This window comes from Paroedura picta, chromosome 8 (assembly GCF_049243985.1).
Source record: "Paroedura picta isolate Pp20150507F chromosome 8, Ppicta_v3.0, whole genome shotgun sequence".
NCBI classification, from domain to species: domain Eukaryota; kingdom Metazoa; phylum Chordata; class Lepidosauria; order Squamata; family Gekkonidae; genus Paroedura; species Paroedura picta.
The window spans coordinates 32,436,706-32,460,253 of NC_135376.1; the positions used below are offsets into that span (position 1 = coordinate 32,436,706).

General features: G+C 40.0%; 1 protein-coding gene across 10 annotated transcripts in view; it reads right to left on the minus strand.

Moving 5' to 3' along the window:
- The window catches only part of PXYLP1 (2-phosphoxylose phosphatase 1), a 103,414-nt gene that overhangs the window by 18,827 nt on the left and 61,039 nt on the right, over positions 1 to 23,548 (minus strand). For 9 of the 10 annotated variants that reach the window (XM_077348937.1, XM_077348927.1, XM_077348929.1 and 6 more), the window contains 2 exons: positions 10,292 to 10,453; positions 8,667 to 8,793 (listed from right to left, as the gene is read on the minus strand). In XM_077348937.1, the coding sequence (XP_077205052.1) occupies positions 8,667 to 8,793; positions 10,292 to 10,388 (224 nt within the window). In that variant the 5' untranslated portion in view covers positions 10,389 to 10,453. Of the gene's footprint in view, positions 1 to 8,666; positions 8,794 to 10,291; positions 10,454 to 12,022; positions 12,165 to 23,548 lie in introns of those variants that run through there. The other variant, XM_077348935.1, reaches the window with a different exon arrangement.

A 23,548-nucleotide genomic window follows, 5' to 3' on the forward strand; every position in this document is an offset into this window, starting at 1 on the left:
TTCCAGGGCCTGGGTGAAGCCATCCGCAGAGTTTTTCCATTCCACCCCCCATCTAGTGCCTGTTGTATTCCTCAATGCAACGGGCTTGGCCCCTAGTTGGAAATAATTAATTTCTGATAGTGACAGCTGCTTTTAATTTATTGTTTCTAACGTTTTGCAGATATTGTTTTATTATTGATTACTGATATGATTTTACTGTATTATTGCCAATGTAAGTCCAAACTAAGAGCCTCTTGTGGCGTAGAGTGGTAAGGCAGCGACATGCTGTCTGAAGCTGTCTGCCCATGAGGTTGGGAGTTCGATCCCAGCAGCTGGCTCAAGGTTGACTCAGCCTTCCATCCTTCTGAGGTCGGTAAAATGAGTACCCAGCTTGCTGGGGGGTAAACGGTAATGACTGGGGAAGGCACTGGCAAACCACCCCGTATTGAGTCTGCCAAGAAAACGCTAGAGGGCGTCACCCCAAGGGTCAGACATGACCTGGTGCTTGCACAGGGGATACCTTTACCTTTAAGTCCAAACTGGTGTTCACTGCCCTAAGATCATGAATCTGAGAGGGACGGTATATAAATTGATCTATAAATAAATAGATAAGAGCAGGCAGTCACTGGATCCACTATGCTAGGTTGTTCTCCCTCCTGGCCTTGCAGAATAGAGGCACACCTGAGTGCAGCATGGCTGGCTTGGCTAACATTCCCCGTAACCCATAAAGGAGGAAGATCAGGTGGTTGCTTGCTCGCCTGTGCCAGGCATTCATCTGTCCTGGTTTTGTGGGGGGTAGGGCTCAGAGAGTGCCCAGGAAATGCCTAAAGAGGTGGTGAGCTCCCCCTTTGTTGTTGTTGTTAGGTGCAAAGTCGTGTCCGACCCATCGCGACCCCATGGATAATGATCCTCCAGGTCTTCCTGTCCTCTACCATTCCCTGGAGCTCCCCCTTACTGGCAATTTTTAAACACAGTTGGACATGTACTTATTATGGATGTTTTAGGCTCATCATGAATTGAGGAGGGGGTTGGACTAGATTACCTGTAAGGTCCCTTTACAACACTATCGTTCAAGAAATGGGAGGGCATAGAGCAAACAGCAATGGGGAGGGGAGTTCTATACCATACCATACATAAGACTTTATTGTTTCCAGCCATAGGCCATTACAATGCAATGCAATCAATATCATATCAGTTGATATAAAAACAGTAAAAGAATTAGAGTTCTATACAAAGAGTGGCCTAGGGTGCCTAAAGCCCTTGGATTCATGAAATATTTGCAGACATTCATCCCTGCAGGTGTAGGAGAAGAAGTGCAAGTTCCAAAAAAACTTGCAATAGGGTCAATTCTTCCCAGTAGGTAAAAATGTAAATTGGCTCTTTAAGTCAATTTGGATAAATAAATTCCAGTTTTTGGTCTCTACCCCTATTTCCTCAGCTATATCTTTTTCACCTCCCTGCCTTATTCCTGTTCTCTCTATTTTATTTTATTTATTCTCAACATATATGTACCACTTTTTGACTTTTAAGTCCTTAGAGCAGTTTATAGAACTTAAAAAAAAATATGTTAGCCATCTCTCACCAGGTCTTGGTGAACCCATTCAGGACCAAGTCCAAGATCACTACCCCTCTGATTGGCTCTATGACCAACTGTTCCAGTACCCAGTCATTGACCTGAGCTTGACTTAAGCACATGTCTACCAAGTCACTCTAAGAGTAGCTGAAGCTTCCCATTATCTGTTTTAGTCATCTCCCTTATTCTCCTACTCAAGATCAGATTCAAGAGTTTGATGAAATGAGCAATAGTATACCCCACTGTTAAGTAACCTTTTGGGACCTAGTAATTCCACTCATATTGCTTCTGTTGTAGAGTTGATCCTCCTGATGTTTTTTTTTTAACTTACTGGCTTCTACAACACCTGTCCTGTCCTGCCTATAGAGATTACCTAGGGATGACTGTATCCCATAGATTTTTACCATTCCACTGCGTTTTTGAGATACCTAATATATTATCATTCTTTGATACAGAAAATCACTTCCTCTGGACAATGATCCCCTACTTGGTTTATTTTCTGTTGCTTCAGTTTCTTAAGCACCCTGCACCCTAGTCTTGATCCAACTAAGCAACTTGAAATATTGTTTGAAGCCAAAGTCATTCTGTATGCCACTGATCACTTTTTCATAATTATGTTAAACTAGTCGTGAAGAGTGAGGGTCTTTTTATTAATGCAGCCAACATATGCCATAAATGTTGCAGTAAGTGAATATAAATGTTTTTTGCTTCATTCACCTGTGGAACTTGATCATTTATATAATCACTGTAACGAGGCTTGATCCAGAGCAGTGGTTCTCAGCCTTCCTAATATTGTGACCCTTTAATACAGTTCCTCATGATGTGGTGACGCCCAGCCATAAAATTATGTTCTTTCACAGAAATTTAACCAAAACTGACCAATGGCATGAAGATCCATTGTTCATGATTGTATTTAAATTGTTCCCCCCACCCCCAGGGTTTCTCAGTTCAGTTCTGCCTCTTGTCCCACCATGCCGATCTCACTCTTTTCCACTGCTCCAGACGAACGCTCTATCTCAATTTACCCTGCAAGGCCATTGTGTGGATGGTGTTCCCCTGGCCAAGCTGCCTGCCTTGCTGTGACCCCTGTGAAAGGGTCATTCAACCCCCAAAGGGGTCCTGACCCCCAGGTTGAGAACCACTGATCCAGAGTATAAGGTATATCCAAGTCAGTTTCGGACACAACCAGAATAGCAGAAGTTTCACAAAAATACAAACCAGAATTAATATTTTATAATCTTGGGGTCACAACAAACTGTTTACTTATCGCCTACTCCAATAATGTAACACAGTCTTATCTCCATAATTTAATCCCAAGCAGTCTTTATCTTTCTAGTTTGCCCCACTACAGGGTGCTAAGTACTACACAACCACGTCCTATCTTTTTTTACATCACTAAAGGCAGGTTCCCTATATTTGCTATCTTCACCAATAAGTTCTCACTTCTATGCACACTAAACTCTTCCCTGTCTATATAGCTGACCTCATTTTGTTTTCATTTGTTTTTAAGACACAGCTGCAAGGGACCACTAAGTGAGTGGAGCTGTTGCTTGGGGTTTTTTTTTGGGGGGGGAGCTGTCTTGCTTTTTAAACATCTATCTATGTACAATTTTGGGGCCCTTTTTATGAAACTGGTTTGTGGTATTCTGCAAGGTTTTAATCTAAGGTGTCCAGATTGTCCCACTTTTGGAGGGACATCTGGGGGCACCTGGCAAATTGTACTTATGTTGCAAGTAAAAATATATATATTACAATACTATTTTTGCGTTCTATGAAAATTTTTGTTGCTCCATATAGACCATCAAGAACCCCCCCGGTCAATGGGGTCCCGCTTTACCAATGTTAAAATCTGGTCACCTTATTTTAATCAAGCCCTATAACTTTCATGTGCAAAATTAACATAAGGCATTATGTACATGATTTTAAAGTATTATGGAAAGTTAATTATTCTGATGAACAATCACAAAAGCATGTTTTCCCTATGGAAATCTACCTTGATTTTTTTAATGAAAATGTTAATTGAAATTTGACAGGATGAATCTCCAAGGATTTGGTCTATTTTCTTACATTTATTCCACACTATTTATACACAACTCTTAATTCATAAAGCTCAAGAATGACCCCTAAGCTATCCTGCCTGCCCATTAAAATTCCATAGGGCTGCAGCATAATCTGTGTAATTAATGAACTCCATCTGTGAAATACTAATGAAACAAAGAATGGAGCTGAATACAAATAGGATACTTACCACAAAGCAAAGCCTAAACAGCTTAAACAAATATGAATTTCAATGAGAAAATAATTAAGCTGAAATAGCTGCCAATCTATATTTTGAAATGTGGGGCATTTTTTAATTCTCACAGTAAAAAACACACACACACTTCCATTCAAACACAGTGTTAGTATTGACTATTTCCTCGGAAGCTCTACTGAAAAAGGTTCCTAAAATAGTCTTGGATTTATTTAGGGAAGTGTGTTGCTCCATTTTTCTGCACAACTGCTGCTCTCTTCCATCAACCCTGACAATGTCATGCAGGCAGCTCCAATATCCTATCTTCCAGCCTTAAAGTAATCCTTTAGAAGTAGACAATGCATCATGCAGCCACACAGAACTTCATTTGTGAACTGAACACAGCATTCATAGTCCTCCATTGTCCCATGTGTTACAGCTATTAACCGTACACGTTCAAACATGTCCATTCACTCTACCAATTACTTAAAAATACATTTATTACTCATTTTTAATCTTTAGAATATCTCAAAAAGACTCCAGAATCACTAGCATCAGCAAACTTTCTAGAAAAAAATCCAGTGCCCTAGAAAGGATGTGCACTCTTGTATAAGGTGACCAGATTTTAACATTGGTAAAGCAGGACACCATTGACCGGGGGGGGGGGTTCTTGATTAAAAATTTGGTCTATATGGAGCAACAAAAAATTTCATAGAATACATAGAACGCAAAAATAATATTGTAATATATATTTTTTAATTTCAACATAAGTACAATTTGCCAGGTGCCCCCAGATGTCCCTCCAAAAGTGGGACAATCTGGTCACCTTACTCTTCTGACACACTTAGTTTGGCTTATAATGAGTAAACATAGTATCTTATGATAATTTAGCAAAAATCACTTGAACTGAAATACCTGATTGGGTTATTTGGAAATTATTTTTATTAGGATAGGATAATACTGATGAACACTTAAAGCAAATATAGCATGTTTTCTTACCTGGCTTAAATGAAAGGAAAAAGCAAAGATATTGAAAACTGTTGATATAATAATTTTAGCACACCCCAAAGGTGTGCCTGACACGCCATGGATGTGGCTGTCGATTTCTCTTTCAACAAAAATTAACTTTCCTTCACAGAGGTAATTGAGACGCCTCATCATTACACTACACCGGGCTTTTACAACCAGGATTTCATGAAACCCTGGGGTTTCTTAACAGCTCCAGAAAGATTTCCTGAATGAGTGGGAGTTAATTAATGTTTTAATATATTTTTTTAAATTGTTCAACATTTATCGGGTGATATGACCATATGTGGTTGACTCACCCACCACCTCCCAAAATAGCCAATGATGGGCCTGGAGGAGGTGGGAAGAGGAGGGGAGCTGCGTGGACATATAGATAGATCTTCCCAACCATATTCTGCATGATGGTGCCACTTCTGAGGTTTCTTGAAGGCTGAAGAATGTTTCAGGGGTTTCTCAATAGTAAAAAAGTTGAGTAAGGTTGCACTACACGTTAATGAAATTATCAACCTGAAATGGACCTATACTTTCCACATTGTAAGAAAAGACACAAATAATTTGAGGTTTGCCTCCAACTTGACCTGCACAGCCAACCAGGTGAATTTACAACTTCATTTTATTTTTGTAGGTTTACTGCTTATCTCCTGTTTAAAACCATACTTCATATGAAGAGCTGTTTTTTTATAGTCTGCTTTTTACTATCCAAAGGAAACTCAAAGCAGCTTACAATTGCCTACCCGCCTCTCCCTACAATAAAACACCTGTGAGGTAGGTGAGGATGAAAGAGCTCTGAGAGAACTGTGACTTTGAAACTGCTATGGTTGTTTAATATTGTATTAACAATGTCATGCATTTACTGTTATTAGTTTCATAAAACAATAGATCTTTAAAAATTGAAAAAAATAAAACACTAGAAAATTTTCCATTTTGGAAAAAAATTCCACCCCAAACCTATGAGTGTAAGAGCTGGAACTTGGAAGGGGTAACATATGTTTATCCACTATCACCACATGCACTTGCCAAATTGGCAAAATGCTTTATTAAGTAATACACCAGCAGACATTTTAGAGTTTAGATTATCAAGCCCTGTAGGATTTCTAAATGGCTTTGAATTATCTCTCTTCTATTAATGTTTCCTTCCCTGGAGTAAGTTCATTAAAAATCCTATCATTGCAATTAGTGAATTACTCATTGCTTATCTTATTAGAGAATTTAATTGCTTACCCGTGGCCAATGCTATCTGGTAGAATTGAGTAGTTCTAAACTACAGTCAACACTGACTATATATGCCCTACTTTAAGTCACTTACACTTTTTTTAAAGGTAAACACAACAACATAATATTTCTTTGTATCTTTCCACAAATGGTGACTCCTTTAGATATTTATATCTGCCATAATAAAGAGATTACAAAGACCTTTATAGAACAGTGGGATATTAAAACCAGATCTCAGCAGTTTGATCTTCCGAGGTATTTTTCCAAATTTCAATTCAACACTTAGTAATTCTAATTAATCTTTAAGCAGTCTTTTCGATCTATGTCATTTTTGCCCATTTTTGTTTTTCTCTTAAAAGAAGCAAACAGACAGAAAAGTCATCAGTTTCTGTTTTCTGACTGGCTATCTAGAACTCTGGAATTTAATTATTCAAACAGCAATATAAAGAAGCACGTTAAGCCTGAAGCTAGCTGGGGCTGGATGCCCAAGGAAGCCCCTTTAAACATCTGAGCTGTGGGAGCACTTTGCTTCAAGTTGATCAAATGTTTAAAGGGGCTTTTTTGGGCAGGCAGCTAGCCCTTAAAAGCCCCTTTAGACAGCTGCTCAGTGTGGAGCAAGCTGTCCCCATGGCTCAGCTGTTTCTAATCTAAGCAGCTGAGACACAGGAGCTTCTAGGGCTCAGTTGTTTAGATCAGAAGCAGCTGAGCTGTGAGGGTAGCCTTTTCCTGGTATGAGTGGTATCCCCGCTTCAAGTCTTCTAACACTTTTTCCCATTACCTGACAGATCTTTCTGTTGCTTCTCTGAGGAAAGCATTTACAACAGCATGATTCCAAACAGTGACCTCTTTTTATCTGCGGGGCCAATTTAGTAACATTATACTGGACCTTCAACTCTATCCATGTGGTCTTAATGACAATGAAAATCTTACTCGTTATGTGCTACATTGTCCGATTTACGATTCCATCTGTAGTAAGCTGAGTCAGGTTATATCAAGCCTTTCTCAGACAAGATACACATTGATTTCCTTTTGGCTGATCTATGACTATCACGGTTTCTATGTTTCTATGTTTATTAATTAAATTAAGAAATTTGTTGAAGGAAATGCTGAGGCAATTTAAAACTGAAATTTTATTGTTTTTTATATTGAATTTTTATGATTTGGAGTTTTATGGTTTTTGTATTATTGCATTTATTTATTTACTATATTGTATACTATATTGTATATTCTTTCTGATGCTTATTGCTATGATTGTTTTTTATTTTATTTTCCTTTTAGATTTTATAATAATGTTAAGGCTTATGACTGCAACATCTAATAAATAAACTGAAACTGAGTTAATCTCATACTATTCTGTAACCTGGTGCTCTCAGTTAACAGAGTTCTGCCTTGTGATTTGCCTGCTAATCTGTGCTTGCTTGTTCAGAGAGAAACCTGGGCCCTGCCTTGGCTTGTGAGCTTTGGACCCTAGACCCCAGATCTCCTCACTTCCTGCCTCTTAGATTGAACTTCCTGACCTTGTGGACTGGTTGTTGACTTTGCTCTGTCTCTTGCCTTGATTACTTGTAATTTCCATTGTGTATCCTGAAATGTCCAGCAAGTGTCAGGCTCTGTCCTGAATCTGACTGATTATAATTGTCTGTGTGTTTTCTGGAGACTATGTTGTTAAATACCAGACTTAGATGCTGCAGCTCCAATGGCTCTGAAACAATTAAGCAATGGGAGCAGGTTGCCTCCATGGTTCAGTTGTTTCAGCACAAACACCATGAACCCAGTTCAGTTACTATGCAACCTTCAGGAAGCTCTTGGAGACCTCCTGCTATTACAATTGATATCTAAAGATCAATTATATGGCATTTGTATGGACTGTACAGCATTATGTTGTGCTGAGATCCCTCCCAAAAATCCGTGCTCTTCAGGCACCCATGCAGTGTCCAGAGCTGGCAACCCAAGACTTTCGGCGTCCAAAGCACATGTTCTACAATTGCATCACAGCCCCTCCCCACTGGAGGGAAGTTGGAAGGTATGGAAGACAGGACCAGGCTTATTGTCTCTAGACCAGGCTTTCTCAACCAAGCTTTCATGAAACCCTGGGGATTCTTGACGGCCCTGGAAGGGTTTCCTCAATGGGTTGAGGTTAATTTTTTAATTTCTTTTTAAAATGTGTGAAACATTTATCAGGGGATATGACCATAGATGGTCATGTTGACCTGTTCCGATTCCCAATGATGGGCCTGGAGAGGGTGAGAAGGGGAGGGTCCCTGGATGGGAATGAACTCAGCTATGCTTCTGAACCATGTTCTGCACAATCGCACCACGTCTGGGGTTTCTCAAGGCATGAAGAATGTTTCAGGAGATTCTCAACACTAAAAAGTTGAGTTGGCTACTCAAGTCATATCCTGGGAATACTACCAACTGTACTCAACCACAGAAACAAGATCCCTGATAATGAATAAGGAGAGATAAGATAACAGATCTAGCAATAATACAGATACCATTTTTAAAAAAGAAATCCTTTCAGCAAAAGTTCACAAGCTTAGGAATAAGGAAATTCAGTACTGATGTTTATGAACTTTTACTGCCCCCTTCTATTCAGCTGAACTTTACATTAATAACCACAGAGAAATGGTAAAATCAAATACGTACCTGTTGGGCACTAATGTACAGTCAATGTTTGGCCTTTTAGTTTTGGGAATGGCATAAAGAGGGTATCGATCCCCATGGCGAATCAGCACATGAACAGATACCAGCTTAAAATAATGAGGTGCATGACCTACAAAAGACAAATTTAAATAATAGCAATATATTACTTTCAAATGTTTTAACTAGGGGTGTGCAAAAGAAAGGAATCATTTTATTTTTGATTTGGATATACTGGACCTCCAAAGATTCAAGATGCCTTAAAAAAACACTAACTTTCAATACTAATATGGTATTTGGATCCCCCCCCCCCGAAATTTTGATTTTTTTGTTTTTGTTCCAGTATAGCCTAGGGGACTATTACAGTCGATGAGTCTAGGGTTATTGACGGATCTAGGGCGGCTATTTTTGAGGCACAGGCACTAAAATTTCAGTATAGATTCTGGTGCCTTTCTTCAAAAGATTCTCTACATTTCAAAAAGATTAGACTAGATGGTCCAATTGTGCAGGCCCCCAAAGGAAGTGCCCCCATCCTCCAGGATGATCCGGGATTGGCTATGCTCAATAGCCAAAAATACGCCCCTCCACAACAGGCTAAAAAATACCCGATAAATACCAAAAGGGTATTTTTCAGCGAAGTTTTGGCTCAGATAGAGTCGAATGCACACCCCTAGCCCATGCAACCCATGAAGCATAAATTCTTTAGACACTTTTAGAACATGCTAAATGCATGGAAAGGTGAACAGATCATCCTGCTGTGTCCACTGTGACTTCCACATATTAATTAAAAATGTACAACTTGCAATAGTGTATCAACCAACTCATATACCTAATCCAGCCTCCTGGTTAGTCATTAGATGAAACAGTATAGCCTTAGCCTCCCCCTTGTTGCTGTCCTCCAGCAACTCTATTCAAATCATTACTACCACTGAAATGGAAATTCCATTTACTCATTGTGGTTAACAGTCTTCCATGAACTTGTTGAAATCCAATTTAAACCCAACTAAATATGATCCCATCATCACTGCAGCAAGTTCTACAAGCTAATCAGCCTTTTATCTAACCTGATATACTGCTTAATAGCCTATAGAATTCTAGTATTATGGAACAAGGACAACAATCTCTCACTATCCAATCTCTCCACTGCCTGCATAATTTTATAAACTTCTGACTGTTCTTTAATCTCTTTTCCTCCCTGAATGTAAAAGTCCAAAACTCCTTAGACCTTCTTTCTTGAGAAGATGCTCCAACCACTTGATCACTTGGGTTGCCTTTTTCTGTACCTTCTCCAGGACTACAATATTGCATCTGAGATAAAGCAACCTATAGTATTCCAATTGCGGCCACCCTACAGATATTTAAATTATACAAACAGGCCAGAATTCTTGTTTTCAGTCCCTTAACTAATAATTCTTAGCACAGAATTTGCCCCTTTTATTGTGTTTGTAAACAATGTCATAAGACATAGTTGATGTTTGTTTTGTTTTAGTTTTTGTCCCTTAATTTTAATAGCCAATGTAGCACAATAACCACGCAAGAGCACACAATGTAGGGAGGTTAGAAAGTAAAGTCAAATCACTATTCATTACACAGGAATAAAAGTGTAAATAGTAATACTATGATAAATTTACCTTCCATGCTGCGCTCAGGTTTACTGGGGACGTTACAATAAAACTTTGCTTCATAAATGGGATCTATGGGAGGAGGCTCTGTTAAGGGATCAGGCATTATCCTTTTTCGGTTCTTGGAGTTCAACCCATCTTCTTTTACTGGGTTAACAGGGATCAAGTGTACTAAAATAAATATAAACAATCAGTCAATCAGCCAGTCAGTCAGCCAGACTTTATCACGGCCCATAAACTATTGGGAAAAAAAGTTGTTATTGATTTAATTACCCACATGAAATCAAGCAAGCAGTATCTATTACAGGTTAGTGTTTACCTGAAGAATATAAGCATGTAAATATGCATAGAGTAACAAGCAAAAAGATGTCTAAACTAGAGAATCAGTTTAGAACTGTGATTTTATATGTCTTCATACAATAATTTCCTGTGCTTAAGCATCATTTCTCTGGGCCTGGAACAAACCTAAAACAGGCATCACTTCCCCAATTCCAACACATATATACAATGTAAAGAGTCATAAAATATTTTCATTTTCTGAAATCCTAGCCATTTGCTGGCTCTAATAGTTGTAAAAAAAAAAAAAAAAACTGTAGGTGGAGTGCTGCCCGGGACACATCTGCATGTCCAGCCTGTGCTTCCATCTGCACGGGCCAATCCAGGTGCTGGCTACCTGCGGGGCCGTCGCCCCAGCTGCACACCGGAACAGAAGATAGGGCAGTGGCAGGTACCTCTGCGGGGGGGGGGGGGCACTAGCGCCCGTTGAATTCCTGAATGCAACGGGCTTTCTGGCTAGTATCTTAAATAAGCCATAACATGGCTTAATAGACCCTCCTAGGGTCCCCATCTCTCATGCTTAGGCCTTGCTAATGTTCTCCACACCTTTAATTTCAGTGCATTGTTGAAAGGGTTGTTAAGAGTCCCTACATATACTAAATCACAGTATTTTAACTACATGTGCAATGTAAAAGATTAGATGTCAGTAGATGTAGAATGAAGTAATTCTACACAGAACTGCACTATTAACACTTCCAGTTATTAGTATAGCAAGTCAAGTCTAGTTTCTAGTTCCTTCTTAAAAAAAAAAAGTAAAGATTTCCCTGTTTTTCTAAATTATAACTTCTTTTTCAGAATTTAACCCCCCCAATTTACATATAAATGTATACAGATATAATATATAAATAAATATATATAAATCTTGTTCTTTCCAAAGGAAAGACTCCTCTGGAAGCAATTCATCTCTTTCCAGGGGATCCCTGCTACTTTAGAAATATGTGCAGGAAGCAACACAGCATAAGAACAACTAGTTTGTAGGAAGACAAGAAGACATATGGAAATTGCCATATTCTCTCCTAGATAAATTTTCCTACCACAAAAGTATTTAACACTGACATTTTCTGTGGTGAAGCCCTAGTTCATACATTCAAAACCTTTTTCTGGTTACTATTCCCACCCTATCCCACAATCTTACACCCATAGTTAAGAGAAACTGTGTACCACATTACACATGCTAAAATACCATAACACTCGAAGCATTGAGCTTTCAAAAATAAGAAACAGTAAATATACTACAATACTTGGAAGGCACAATCGTTAGATTTCATAGACTTTTGAAAGGCATAAAGCACGAATAACTAGAAGTTATTTTATTTTTATTTGGAATACCACTAAAATTTCCTGCAATAAAACATACCACTGCAAACTAGAAGATGCTACAGCAAAATGATCATATACATTTACCTAAAATTAGAAGAAAAAGCAAATCCATTTGCCAGTTTGTTTTTCTTTTGAAACTACAAGCAGACAGCTAGTAGCCAAGACACCATTTTAACCCTGGGCTTCTTTTCTGAACGTTTACCTTAAAACACAGAAGGTTCTTTGAGTCCTGTGCAACCAAACTATTCAAAGCTGTTCTCACTGACATGGAAAGCCTCAGAGAAAAAAGTTACACTGCAAATTTACAGCACCCTGGAAAAGTAAACATTCATACCAGGAACTATTCAAAGTGATTTCCTCTTCACCCCGAAATAAAGAGCTTTTACTGTCTCTAAATACAAGATAATTGTCATTTTTTTAAAGTGTAAAAAACAGAAATAAAAGACTGATAAGCACAGAAATGCAGTAAATGCTGCAAAGTTGGGAAGAGAGACCTAGAATAGGTACAAAAACCTACTGGAGGATATACAAAAATCCAGCCTGGAAGAGAAAGATAAGGTGCATATGGATTAGAGCTGTGGGCATACAATGCTACGAGCTGAGAAACAAGGCAGACCTGGAAACACTCTGCTGGAAATTTTTCCATGTGCTGAGTCAATTTGGGAACGGTTGCCATCCTGGGTAGATTTTTAAATCTATGTCTCTATGACCACTTAACATCTCTTCTATCTATTCATTATAAGTGGGGAATATAATATGCATGTAACTCAAAGCCTGCCTCTTCGAGGTGGCCTGGTCCATCTTATGTCTTCCAAAGGTCGAGACTGATGACCATGTAGCTGCTCTGCAGATCTCTTCCAAGGGGGTCCTAGTGGAAAATGCAGCTGATATCACCACCCCCAGTGGCAAATGGCTTTGCAAATACAAACTTCGTAGCACTTCGTAGGCTTTGCAAATACAAACATGCAAGTTTCAGTCAACGTGAGATGGTGGATTTTGGCACCATTTTTCCGAAGGTCTGTGGGCTACATGATGCAAATAATCATCCCGCCTAATGGTCGCTGTCCTCCCAAGTTAAATGCACAGGACCCTGCGAATGTCCGTAGCAAGCCACTCTTCCTTAGTATTCCCAGGCTTAGGATAGAAGGTGTTTTGGGGTAGGGGGAACTGCCCAGTTTTCATTTTCTCAGTCTGCTGTTGTGAACAAATATATTTTATTCTTTCCAAACCATTTATTTATTTTTTATTTATTGACTGCCACTCCCAGCACAGCTGGCTCATGCACAGGATGGAAGACCAAGTGGTACGAGCCAAAAGCTGAAGTTTCTGCCAAGTATGCTAGGAGCTGGTCCACAGCATGTTTGTATCATTTCTGATTCAATTTGCTCTCTAATGCTTTTGACACCCTAACTGCAAGGTGTGTTGGTTCAACATAATAGGTCTTGAATAATATTTTTATCTTTGAACCATAAAATAAATAGGGACAGCGTTTAGGATTTTTTTTTCTGCCTGTATGATGTTGTTGTGATCCAGAGGACGTTCGTCACAACTGATTACTTTCATATCTTCCTTGTCCTTATCATGAAGATAGATTCAGGTGGGTCTGAAGTTAAATTCTTTGCCAGTCTGTCACCTTTTCTTCATCATTATGATAAGGCAATGAGAGCTAAAAGAGTCAATCTGGGGGGGGGGGCTCGGCATCGACCTCCACCTCCCTCACCAAGAAAATTTTGTTGTTGTTGTTTGGTGCGAAGTCGTGTCCGACCCATCGCAACCCCATGGACAATGATCCTCCAGGCCTTCCTGTCCTCTACCATTCCTCGAAGTCCATTTAAGTTTGCACCTACTGCTTCAGTGACTCCATCCAGCCACCTCATTCTCTGTCGTCCCCTTCTTCTTTTGCCCTCAATCGCTCCCAGCATTAGGCTCTTCTCCAGAGAGTCCTTCCTTCTCATGAGGTGGCCAAAGTATTTGAGTTTCATCTTCAGGATCTTGCCTTCTAAGGAGCAGTCAGGGCTGATCTCTTGGCTAAAACCTATCTATCCCAAAATCCTTCCCATCCCCTCTAAGATGAGTTTAAGTATGCAAAAAGATATGCATGCTACAAGACCTCATTGCAATGCATTTGTAAAAATCCATTAGAAAGCTTAGCCATTGGTCTGGGGAGGATGCCTCCCAACCCCCAGAGAAAGCATGAGAAACGTGGGAAAGCAAGTGTGGGAAAAGTGTTTCCCTTTCTCTTGTTCCCTCTAAAATGTAAATGACCACCACTTGTCTGTATCAACGAATCATGCCAAATCACAATTCAGCAATTTGGACAAGCTTGATTTAGCCATTGAAACTAATGGTGGGGCAATTCGGACTGGATTTGGCCAATTTGTGCCTGATTCTTTTCCATCAAATATAATAAATCCACACATCTCTAGAGTGTAAGGTTCAATGAATTTTGGAATACAGGAGATTTCACACTACATTATAGCTATCAGAACAAATTTAAAATGTACTCTTAAATGAGCAATAAGCAAAGCTTTCAGGCAACAGAAATGTACAAAAACTTGCTCTGACAGCTTTATATAAGGGCCTCCCAGTTTACAAATTTACAAATGTCATAATATTATGAGAACATATCCAGTGTTAATCTGGAGTCAGTAATCAATAAACTCCCATCTCTTTTGTAATAAATGTAAACAGCCATATTAGCACAATTGCCAGTGCTTTCCTTCTCATAAATGTGTAGGCCATTGCACATGGTGGACAATCACTGGCAGTTACCAAAGGCAATAATGGATCAGAGGTACCAACAGTCTCACTTAATATTAAGCAGATTCAGGTGTTGATCTGCAGCAGCAAAATAAAGTTTGAGTCCAGTGGCACCTTTAAGACCAACAGGGTTTTATGCAAGATATATATAAGTGTTAGAGTGTATACACACTTAAACACAAATCAGGTATAGTGTACATACAAGGAAGTAAGTGTGCACACAAAAGCTTACACCTTGAAAGAAACTTAGTATTAAGCAAGTTCATTTGTTCACCAAGGGCCTTGGGGGAGGGTGGTATATGAATGAATGAATGAATGAATGAATGAATGAATGAATGAATGAATGAATGAATGAATGAATGAATGAGCCCAGATTTTTGTTTCAAATACAGCAATATTTCAGTTGCTTAAGAAACGGATTCAACCAAGAGAGGATAAAAAGAAGTCTGATTTCAAATATTTGCTTTCCTCTACTGAAACACAATGGTAACTGAAAACCTTCCCACTGGCAGAAACACAGCTTCTACACTGCTCTCCTAAGAAAGTTTGGATCTACCATTGCACATCCAGAAGTAACAAGGAAGCAGATACTCTGAAGCATGCACAGTAAATGATGAACTCTTTCCTACTTACCTAAAAATCAGGCTTCAAATAAGGTTTGGGGAAAATGAGAAAAAGAGGTAAAAAAGAATAAGAGGTAAAATGAATATCCTGCCACAGGTGAACTGTGTTTAAGAGTTCAATAATAGCAATACAACACTGATTCTATTGTAACTAAGGTATCTAGAAAGCTCCAATGCAAACAGCAATACTGTGAAATATTCCGAAAACCACACTTCTCAATGTACTTTTAAGCATGCTGAAGTCTGCCATATTAAGACAGTTTATGCACTGGGAACTTCACTGCCCCAGCTCTTGTGCAGGAGCACAAATCGGGGGCGGATGAGGTGCACCGGGCCAAATGCTTCCCCATGTGGGTGCAAGAAGAGGTGGAGCAACCTGCCATGACTAAAACTCCAGACTGCAGCCTGGCATGAAACCTCCAGTGCATAAACGGTCTAACAGAGTCAAACATCAAGCTGTGATGGTAGTGAAATAGCAGCAATTAGGTAAAAATTCTTTCTCAGCCTGAAAGCAAATGCTGAACAAAATTTGCCAGACTGACTGAAGGCTTGTGGTTGATCAATCAGTACTGAGGTGCATTTTGGAGAATCTGAAGAAGCCTCTTTAAAGGCTGGATCCATGCGGGAATGTAACAACCTGCCTCTGCTGCCACAGCAGCAATCTGAGTGGAAGTGGGGAGAAATGGAATCCATACAGCCTGGCCCTGTGCTGTTTCCTGGCAACATGACAACAATTGCACTAGACCCACCCTTATGGCCCTGCAACACCTATTCCCCCTTCTTTCCCTTCCCAGCTAAGCTGTAATTAAAAGCTACAATAGGGCTCAGCTAAAAAAGAAGCTCTTTAAAAAGTAGGAAGTAGGAGGAAGGAAATGCAGAACTCATCTCTGCCATTTTAAAGTAGAACCGTTCGTCCTCTCTACTAGATTTGTCTCGAAGAGGATATTCCCTGAAGTCATGCTCAGGATATGCACAGCATCATGTGGAAGCTCTTTTTAAATATGGGATCTCCTGTTCTCATTTCAGAAAGGAAAACTCAAAAGGAAGCAATGTAACAATGCTTCCAAAATAAATATATATATACATCCTCCTCTCAAGCATATATTACATTTTTTAAGAATCCACCTTTGATCTCATGATTTGGGCTCATGGTTCTCTCTCAACTTGGATTTTACATTATTTTCATAGTGGGCACTGCAACCTGATTGTTCACTGCAAACTATTGAGTGGCTACAGGACAATAAATGAGAATGTTCTGACAAAGCAAGAGTGGACAAAGCACTGTGTGACACCATAATGAGTACTAAAAATACGTTCACATGGACAGAAGGTAAACCATTTCACATGTACAGTATTTCATGAGGATAGGGACAAACAGGTTCATGAGCAAAAAATTGGCCCAGTTTGTAGACTCCTGTGACAGACGGCACTTGGAAAATCAGGTTTCAGGTGCTGAAATAACAGCATCAATTGGTGAAGGGTTAAACATCTTCACTAGACAGAAAACACCAGAGCGACAGGCTGCTCTGAGCATTCTGATTGGCCAGCAACAGCTAATTGGGAATTGATATACTAGCTGTGTGCTGGAGAGAGATTCATTCTAATTCTGATTCGGATACCGGTTCAGAGAACAATCCGAGTGATCCTTAGCTGACCATCTGCTCTGAGAAGAAACTTTCATTAGAAAACTGACAATTAAATCACCCAGTGGGGCAGATATTTGGCAGTAGAAATGTGGGCAGTAAAGTTCAGGCCAAATTAGAAGAAAAATTATTCTAAGGAGAGATGGAGGATCCCTGCCCAGATAAAAAGAGGAGAAAGGATTTCCTTAGACTAATGTGTGAGATACTGCTTCACCCTCCACAGTGGACAGGGGGATAATGGTTTCTTCTAACAATAACAGAACAAAACTTAAAATCTGAAAGAAAATCTTATGAAAATCCTAAAGCCTGTACTAAGAATCTCTATTTAAATAATATATGATTTATATAGAAAAAGCTGTATTTCTTCATTCCAACAACATTATTCCTCTTTGTAAAATGAGATCTTTTATTTGCTGTTAACAATGCCTCAGCACCATTTCTTGCAAAGGTTAAAGAAAAGAGAGCTCTTACAACTTCGAAAAAAGTTTTAGAGCTGAGTAAAGCCAAAAAGATTGTACAGTTGGAGGGTGGGACCATGAGCTTCATTTTATAACAAAGAAATGATGCTACAAAGCTAGCTCAATGAGGGGGAAACACTTTATTTTGGAGAGGAACAGTTTGGTGTAGTGGTTAGGAGTGCGGACTTCTAATTTGGCATGCCGGGTTCGATTCTGCTCTCCCCCACATGCAACCAGCTGGGTGACCTTGGGCTCGCCACGGCACTGATAAAACTGTTCTGACCGGGCAGTGATATCAGGGCTCTCTCAGCCTCACCCACCTCACAGGGTGTCTGTTGTGGGGAGAGGAATGGGAAGGCGACTGTAAGCCGCTTTGAGCCTCCTTCGTGTAGGAAAAAGCGGCATATAAGAACCAACTCTTCTTCTTCTTCTTCTTCTTCTTCTACTAGAGCAAGGTGAAGTGCCTTCCCTGAACATTTACTGGATTTTTACCAGACCATTTAAAGCTGAGTAGGCAGGTCCAGAATGTTTAGGTTTGTGCCCATCCCAACTATTTTACTCTTATTCAAAACTCTCCTCCATTCTCTTTTGGTGTACTAATTTTCTGGCTTCCACACTGCATCACTGGGCTCCTTTTTAAAAGGTGGGCATTGTCTTTTTAAGTCAGTTTCTGACACAAGGGACACAAAGCAATGTGGAATAATTAAATACAATATAACATGGAAAAATATAGTTCGAAACAACAAAAATCATTCACTACAAATATATTCAGTACAACAACCTCAAAATAAATTACTAATAATTAAAACTTCCAACCAACTGTCTTGAACCCCAATTCATGCCTGTTTCGTTTCCTGTAGCCTGGCAAGGCCAGACATTGTTAAACTGTAAATCTGTCCTTTGGCTCCAAGACTCCCCTGCTTTCCTATCTGTCTGCCTTATCAAACTGTTCCTTCAACCTTGCATAGACAGCAAAGACTCAACAGAAATATAGCTGTTGAGATTAGAGCCCAGCCATCTGGCCGGATGAGAATTCCGGCACCTTTGGTGCCTTCTGCTCTCCCACCAAAATACCTATGTTCCCCCTCCCCCATCGAGTATACTCTATAAAAACCCTGAAGTGTCTATTGATTTTGTAACCACCAAGATCTTTGATCTGGAGGTTTTGGCACTTTCCAGTGATTCTAGTGTTCGTTTAATAAAGCTCTTCCTTGGACTTTCAACTGCCTGTTGAATCTTGGATGTCTCTTTACCATGGACTCTACAGGCTGGGCTCAGCTTGACTCCTGACACCAACATTGTCACTGAGGTCAATTCCACATGGGCGGAAAAGGCCAAAGCGGTCTCTGTATGGACCCAGGGCATTCAGGAATACAACGGGTGCAAGATTGTGGGGGAGAACTCTCCAGATAGCCTCCCCCTCCCCTCCCTCAGGACCTGTTAAGGTTGCAGGATGGAGGCCCCTGGGAAGGGAGCTCACTGGCAGGGGCAGCTCTCACGCACCAGGGATCTGCAGCCTCTGAGCCTCGGAGGGAAGTGGAAGGAGGAGGGAATGGGGGACGGAAGGTGAATGGCTAGCTGCTGGACAGACAGGCAAGCCAGTTGGAGGAGGAGGAGGAGGAGGAGGCACTCAGGGATGGGACAGCCGCCCTGAGTGGTTGTTAACCACCTAAGCCATGAGACCAGCTCCTCCTCCAAGCCCTTACCAGAATTATTAAATGGAACAGATTGGTGCTTAGAGTATGTGGACAAGACAGTGGATGGGAAAAAATGTTGTATAAACATAATTAAACTTTGCAGAAACTTCAAAATTATACATCTCTACCTAAAGCACACTTGAGTTATTCTTATTCTATAGGACAGGAAAAAAGAGCCAGTATCTTTTTGTGCATTCTTTTATAGCAAGATAATGCAGATGGTATTATTCTACCCACTCACTCTCCTCACAATCAATGTAAAGCAGTCAGCAATCAAAAAATGTACCTGCTTTTCAGGCATTATACTGAAAGGACAGAAAAATGTAATTGTAGTTCAATAAATGTGACAATTTGGTTCAAGTCTGAAAATCAATAGACATTTGAAGCTGGAAGCTCAAAACTTTCACATTTTTGCATTTTCCTATATCACTGCTTCATTCTCTTATGAGAGATCTCACAAGTTTGCAAGTACTTGTTATATACTGTTGTGTATTTCCAGTTGCCAAAAACTCAACGGAAACACATAGAAAATTATGAATGCTGAATAGGTCACACACCTAAGCAGGCTCTGTGCATTGAATGCTAGCTGCAAGGGATCTGAATACAAACATGTGAATACCTCTATATTTAATACTGATGTAGTAACAGAAAATAGTAAATGGATTATATTTTGCAGGATTTAGCCAGAAGCAAAAGTTAATATCGGTTGCCCAAAGTCATAAACTATACATGACAGTTACCTTAGCTTCATGAACACCTTATTTCATACGCTGGCACCATCCTCTGAGCTGACTTTAGAACAATGTGTTTTGCAGATGTGGAAACAATGTCTGTCTTTGTTGTAAGAACAAAAGTTAGGTTAGGGTTTCAGTGCTGAAGTCTATCACGTTTTTGGGAAGTGCACTTAAAGCCTCAGCAATAAAAAGGACTGAAACAGCAGTTCACTGTCAAATTATGAGTTCATCTCCTTGTATCAGTGTTAAGTGGGACACACATTAAATTCTGCAAAACCAGTTTCTCTTCACCCATTGCGTGCTTCACTGTTTAAGAGTATCTTATAACCACCAGCAGCTCTTGCATATGGATGACTTTTTTTCCCCTGCAGGCAAAACCAGAGTAGTCTGTAAAGTCAGAACAAAGCAGATCAGTGTGTAGATCAGTCACACAGCAGGATATCCTATCCTCTACACTCCTTATGTAGGATCTAATAATGCCTGTGAGCTCTAGCACCTCACTGTGGCACCTTGTTTTCTCTAAGAGGCAGCTGCTGTTGAAGTGACACAATGAGGCTGCATTCAGACAAACCACACAACTATGGTTAAATAAGTATGTGATGCACCTGGCTTGCTGCCTGGTTCACATGCACACCTCACTCCTGATCCTTCCTTTCTTGCATGGAGAAGTTGATTACAAATGAACTCCGGCTACTGGTCATGTACAGAATACAGGCATCTTAATTTTTGTTAACCAGTTCTCCACCACTAATGTCAGTTCTAAGCTACTTTACGATCCTATTTAGCAGAGGTAAAAACTAACTCTGCACCTGCATTAGAAGGGGAGAAGAATGAGACATGAGACACACAATATTTTCATTTCACTAATGTAAAAATCAATCATGATCTCCACTCCACTGGCAGAAGATGCAACAGGGAACCCCAAACAATTAGCAGAATATTTGGGTGTGTAATTAGTAGAACACAGCCTATTCTGGCAAAGGTCCTTCAACTTAGTGCAAGGCAGGACAAGTCTAGGTTCGTTCTTCTCCATGCACACCAAGCATATACAAGCAACTATGCTCTCTACAAATGGTTACAAATACGCAATTTCTAGAATTTAATATTATACATTTCTATATCTTTGACAAAATTTTGCCCCAAAGTGAAAAGGTTGCCATTGTATAGCAGCTCCTGTGCACATGAGCAAACACTACTTTACACAACAAATAGTTAAACCGTGGAAGTCACTGCAAGATGTAGTGATAGCCATAGGCAGAGACAACTTTAAAATGGGATTAGACAGAATAGAATCATAGAGTTGGAAGGGACCCTACAGGCCATCTAGTCCAACCCCCTGCTCAATGCATAGAGGATAAGTCTATCAATGGTTACTAGCTGTGGTGCTAACCTCCAGATTTAGAAGCAGTAAACCTCTGAATACCAGGACCAGAAGGCAACAGAAGGCCTCACCCTGCCACTTTACAGCCTCTGCCTCCATATTTCCCAATGGGCTCAGTGAACCCCCAGGCAACCTATGGGAGTAAAAATGGAGGGAACTGGAGAGAAAAAATAGAAATAGAAGTAAAATCTGTTTTAATTGTTTATACACATACACTATTATAGCTGTACAGTTTTCTCCAGCCTTTAACACATGAAGCATAACAACTGGGGGCAAGGCTCCAGAACTTAATTGCCCACTGCAGCTTCTTTTGCAATACCTGCTGGTGTACCAAGCTAAATAGAGACCTGCATTGGGGAGGGGGGTGTTAATAACATGTTCAACATTTTTTTTCCCATGCTAATATGGCAATGTTGTAACATTGGGACAAAATGAGCAGCAAGGTTTCATGTAGCTTTTCCATGCAATTACTCATCCATGAAGGTTTTAATGCCACATACTTGTATTGCTTCTTCATTTGCCCCCCCCCCCTTCTCCTATAGTTCCAGGTGCATGTTCTCTCTCTCTCTCTGGTCTGTGCCTCTTATTTATTTAATTATATTTATTTTATTATATTTATATGCCACCCTCTCTTGTGGCTCAGGGCAGTTTACATGGAACCATCATGAAACAGTACATTGTAAATAAATGTATTGGCTTGAAGAGTTTGATAGTAGGAACTGGTGTCAAATAGAAATAATTTACAAAGTCAATATTTAAAAATAGGAGAATTCTGCACTGTGGTTTCTGTTCTTTTCTGTGACTGCAGACTTGATAGTGAGAAGAACCTCTGGGCTCTAGTTGGTGGATTACTTACTTGCCATGACCAGAGGACTGGTGCCATGTCACCTTCCCTTTACATCTAAATTCAGTTTATAGAATGTTCAAACCCTGTATCTTCCACTACAATGCCTTCCCAATGATCACACAGTGTGGGCCACTCTGAGCCTTGTTCTACCTTGGATGTTAAGGAAGTGGCAAGGCAGAGTGCTTGGGGCAACATTCCTTCCTTCCAGGCTCTGGCTATACATATGGAAATATAATTTGCAACTTATCTATGTGCCATTAAAGCAACTTGTGTATGTCTCAAATCACAACAAGAAGCTATGAAGTCTGTGTGGAATAAAGAGGGGTGTTTGTACTGAGAATGGTGGCATCATGCCATAAGGGCCATGACACAAATTCTCTTCTTCAAGTGGGTGTTTCTTTGGAGTAAGAAACAGGTTCTAACTCTGTAGCATCTCTCTTTTTTCCTTTTAAAAACATTCTTGCCAAGTGACTTTACCTTGTGGTCACTTTGACTGTGGAAAGGGGCAAAATCTGAACCCCTTGTTCACTGAGCCAATATGGCAAGCTTGCTGTTGTAAGGTTCATTGATCTTTGTACATGTGGCTCCCCCACTCCAAAATGCAATTCCCTGGCATACCCAAGAATACAATCATGTTGAATAGTGTCATGGGCAGAGTAAGGAGACACTGATACTGCTTTCCCTCCAGCAGCACGGCAGGGGGGGGGGCTGTGATGGTGAGTACTGCATGGTGAGTACTGAGGTATCACCAACAAACACCACTGGGGCTGAGGAGCAAATTTCTGCTGACATGTGGTGGGAAAACCTGTCAGGGTTAGTTTGTGTTGGTTTCAATAGTGCTTATATTGTTGACAGTGACCTCCCCAAAGGCAAGGGGATGTCATATCCTGGGATGTCACTTCACCAAAGATACAAGATGTATAAGTAGATAATTTATAATTTTACTGTTTTGAGTTGTAAGCAGTATCAAACCTGGCACTGGAGAAGCAGCATAGAAGTTTCCAAAATAAATAAATAGGGAGTGCCAAAATGATGCATGACTCATGACAGTGGACCAGTAGCCAGCAACCTTGTGACTGATGAGATGACCCAATTATTAGTGAATGTCTATGTTGTTGCATCGGAAGAAGAGTTAGTTTTTATACCATTTTCTCTAATCTAAGGAACTCCAATGTGGCTTACAAGGAACTTCCCTTCCCCATCAGCACTTGTTTATATTATTGTTGTGCTTTTGATGTCGTTGGGAGCAGTTTGAGTTGTAACTACATTATGCTGGTATTGTGGTTTCTGGTGTAGTGGGACAAAAGGATTTGTTAAGAGAGACAAGGAAGTAATCTGATTGCTAAATGTGGCATGTATTAGGATAGATACTAGGGGAAATATCAAACAGTAATATATAGACTGATTATGCATGTGGCAGAAAGGCCATGCTGGCAGGGAAGCAGGACTAATCCCCGGTTGTGCATG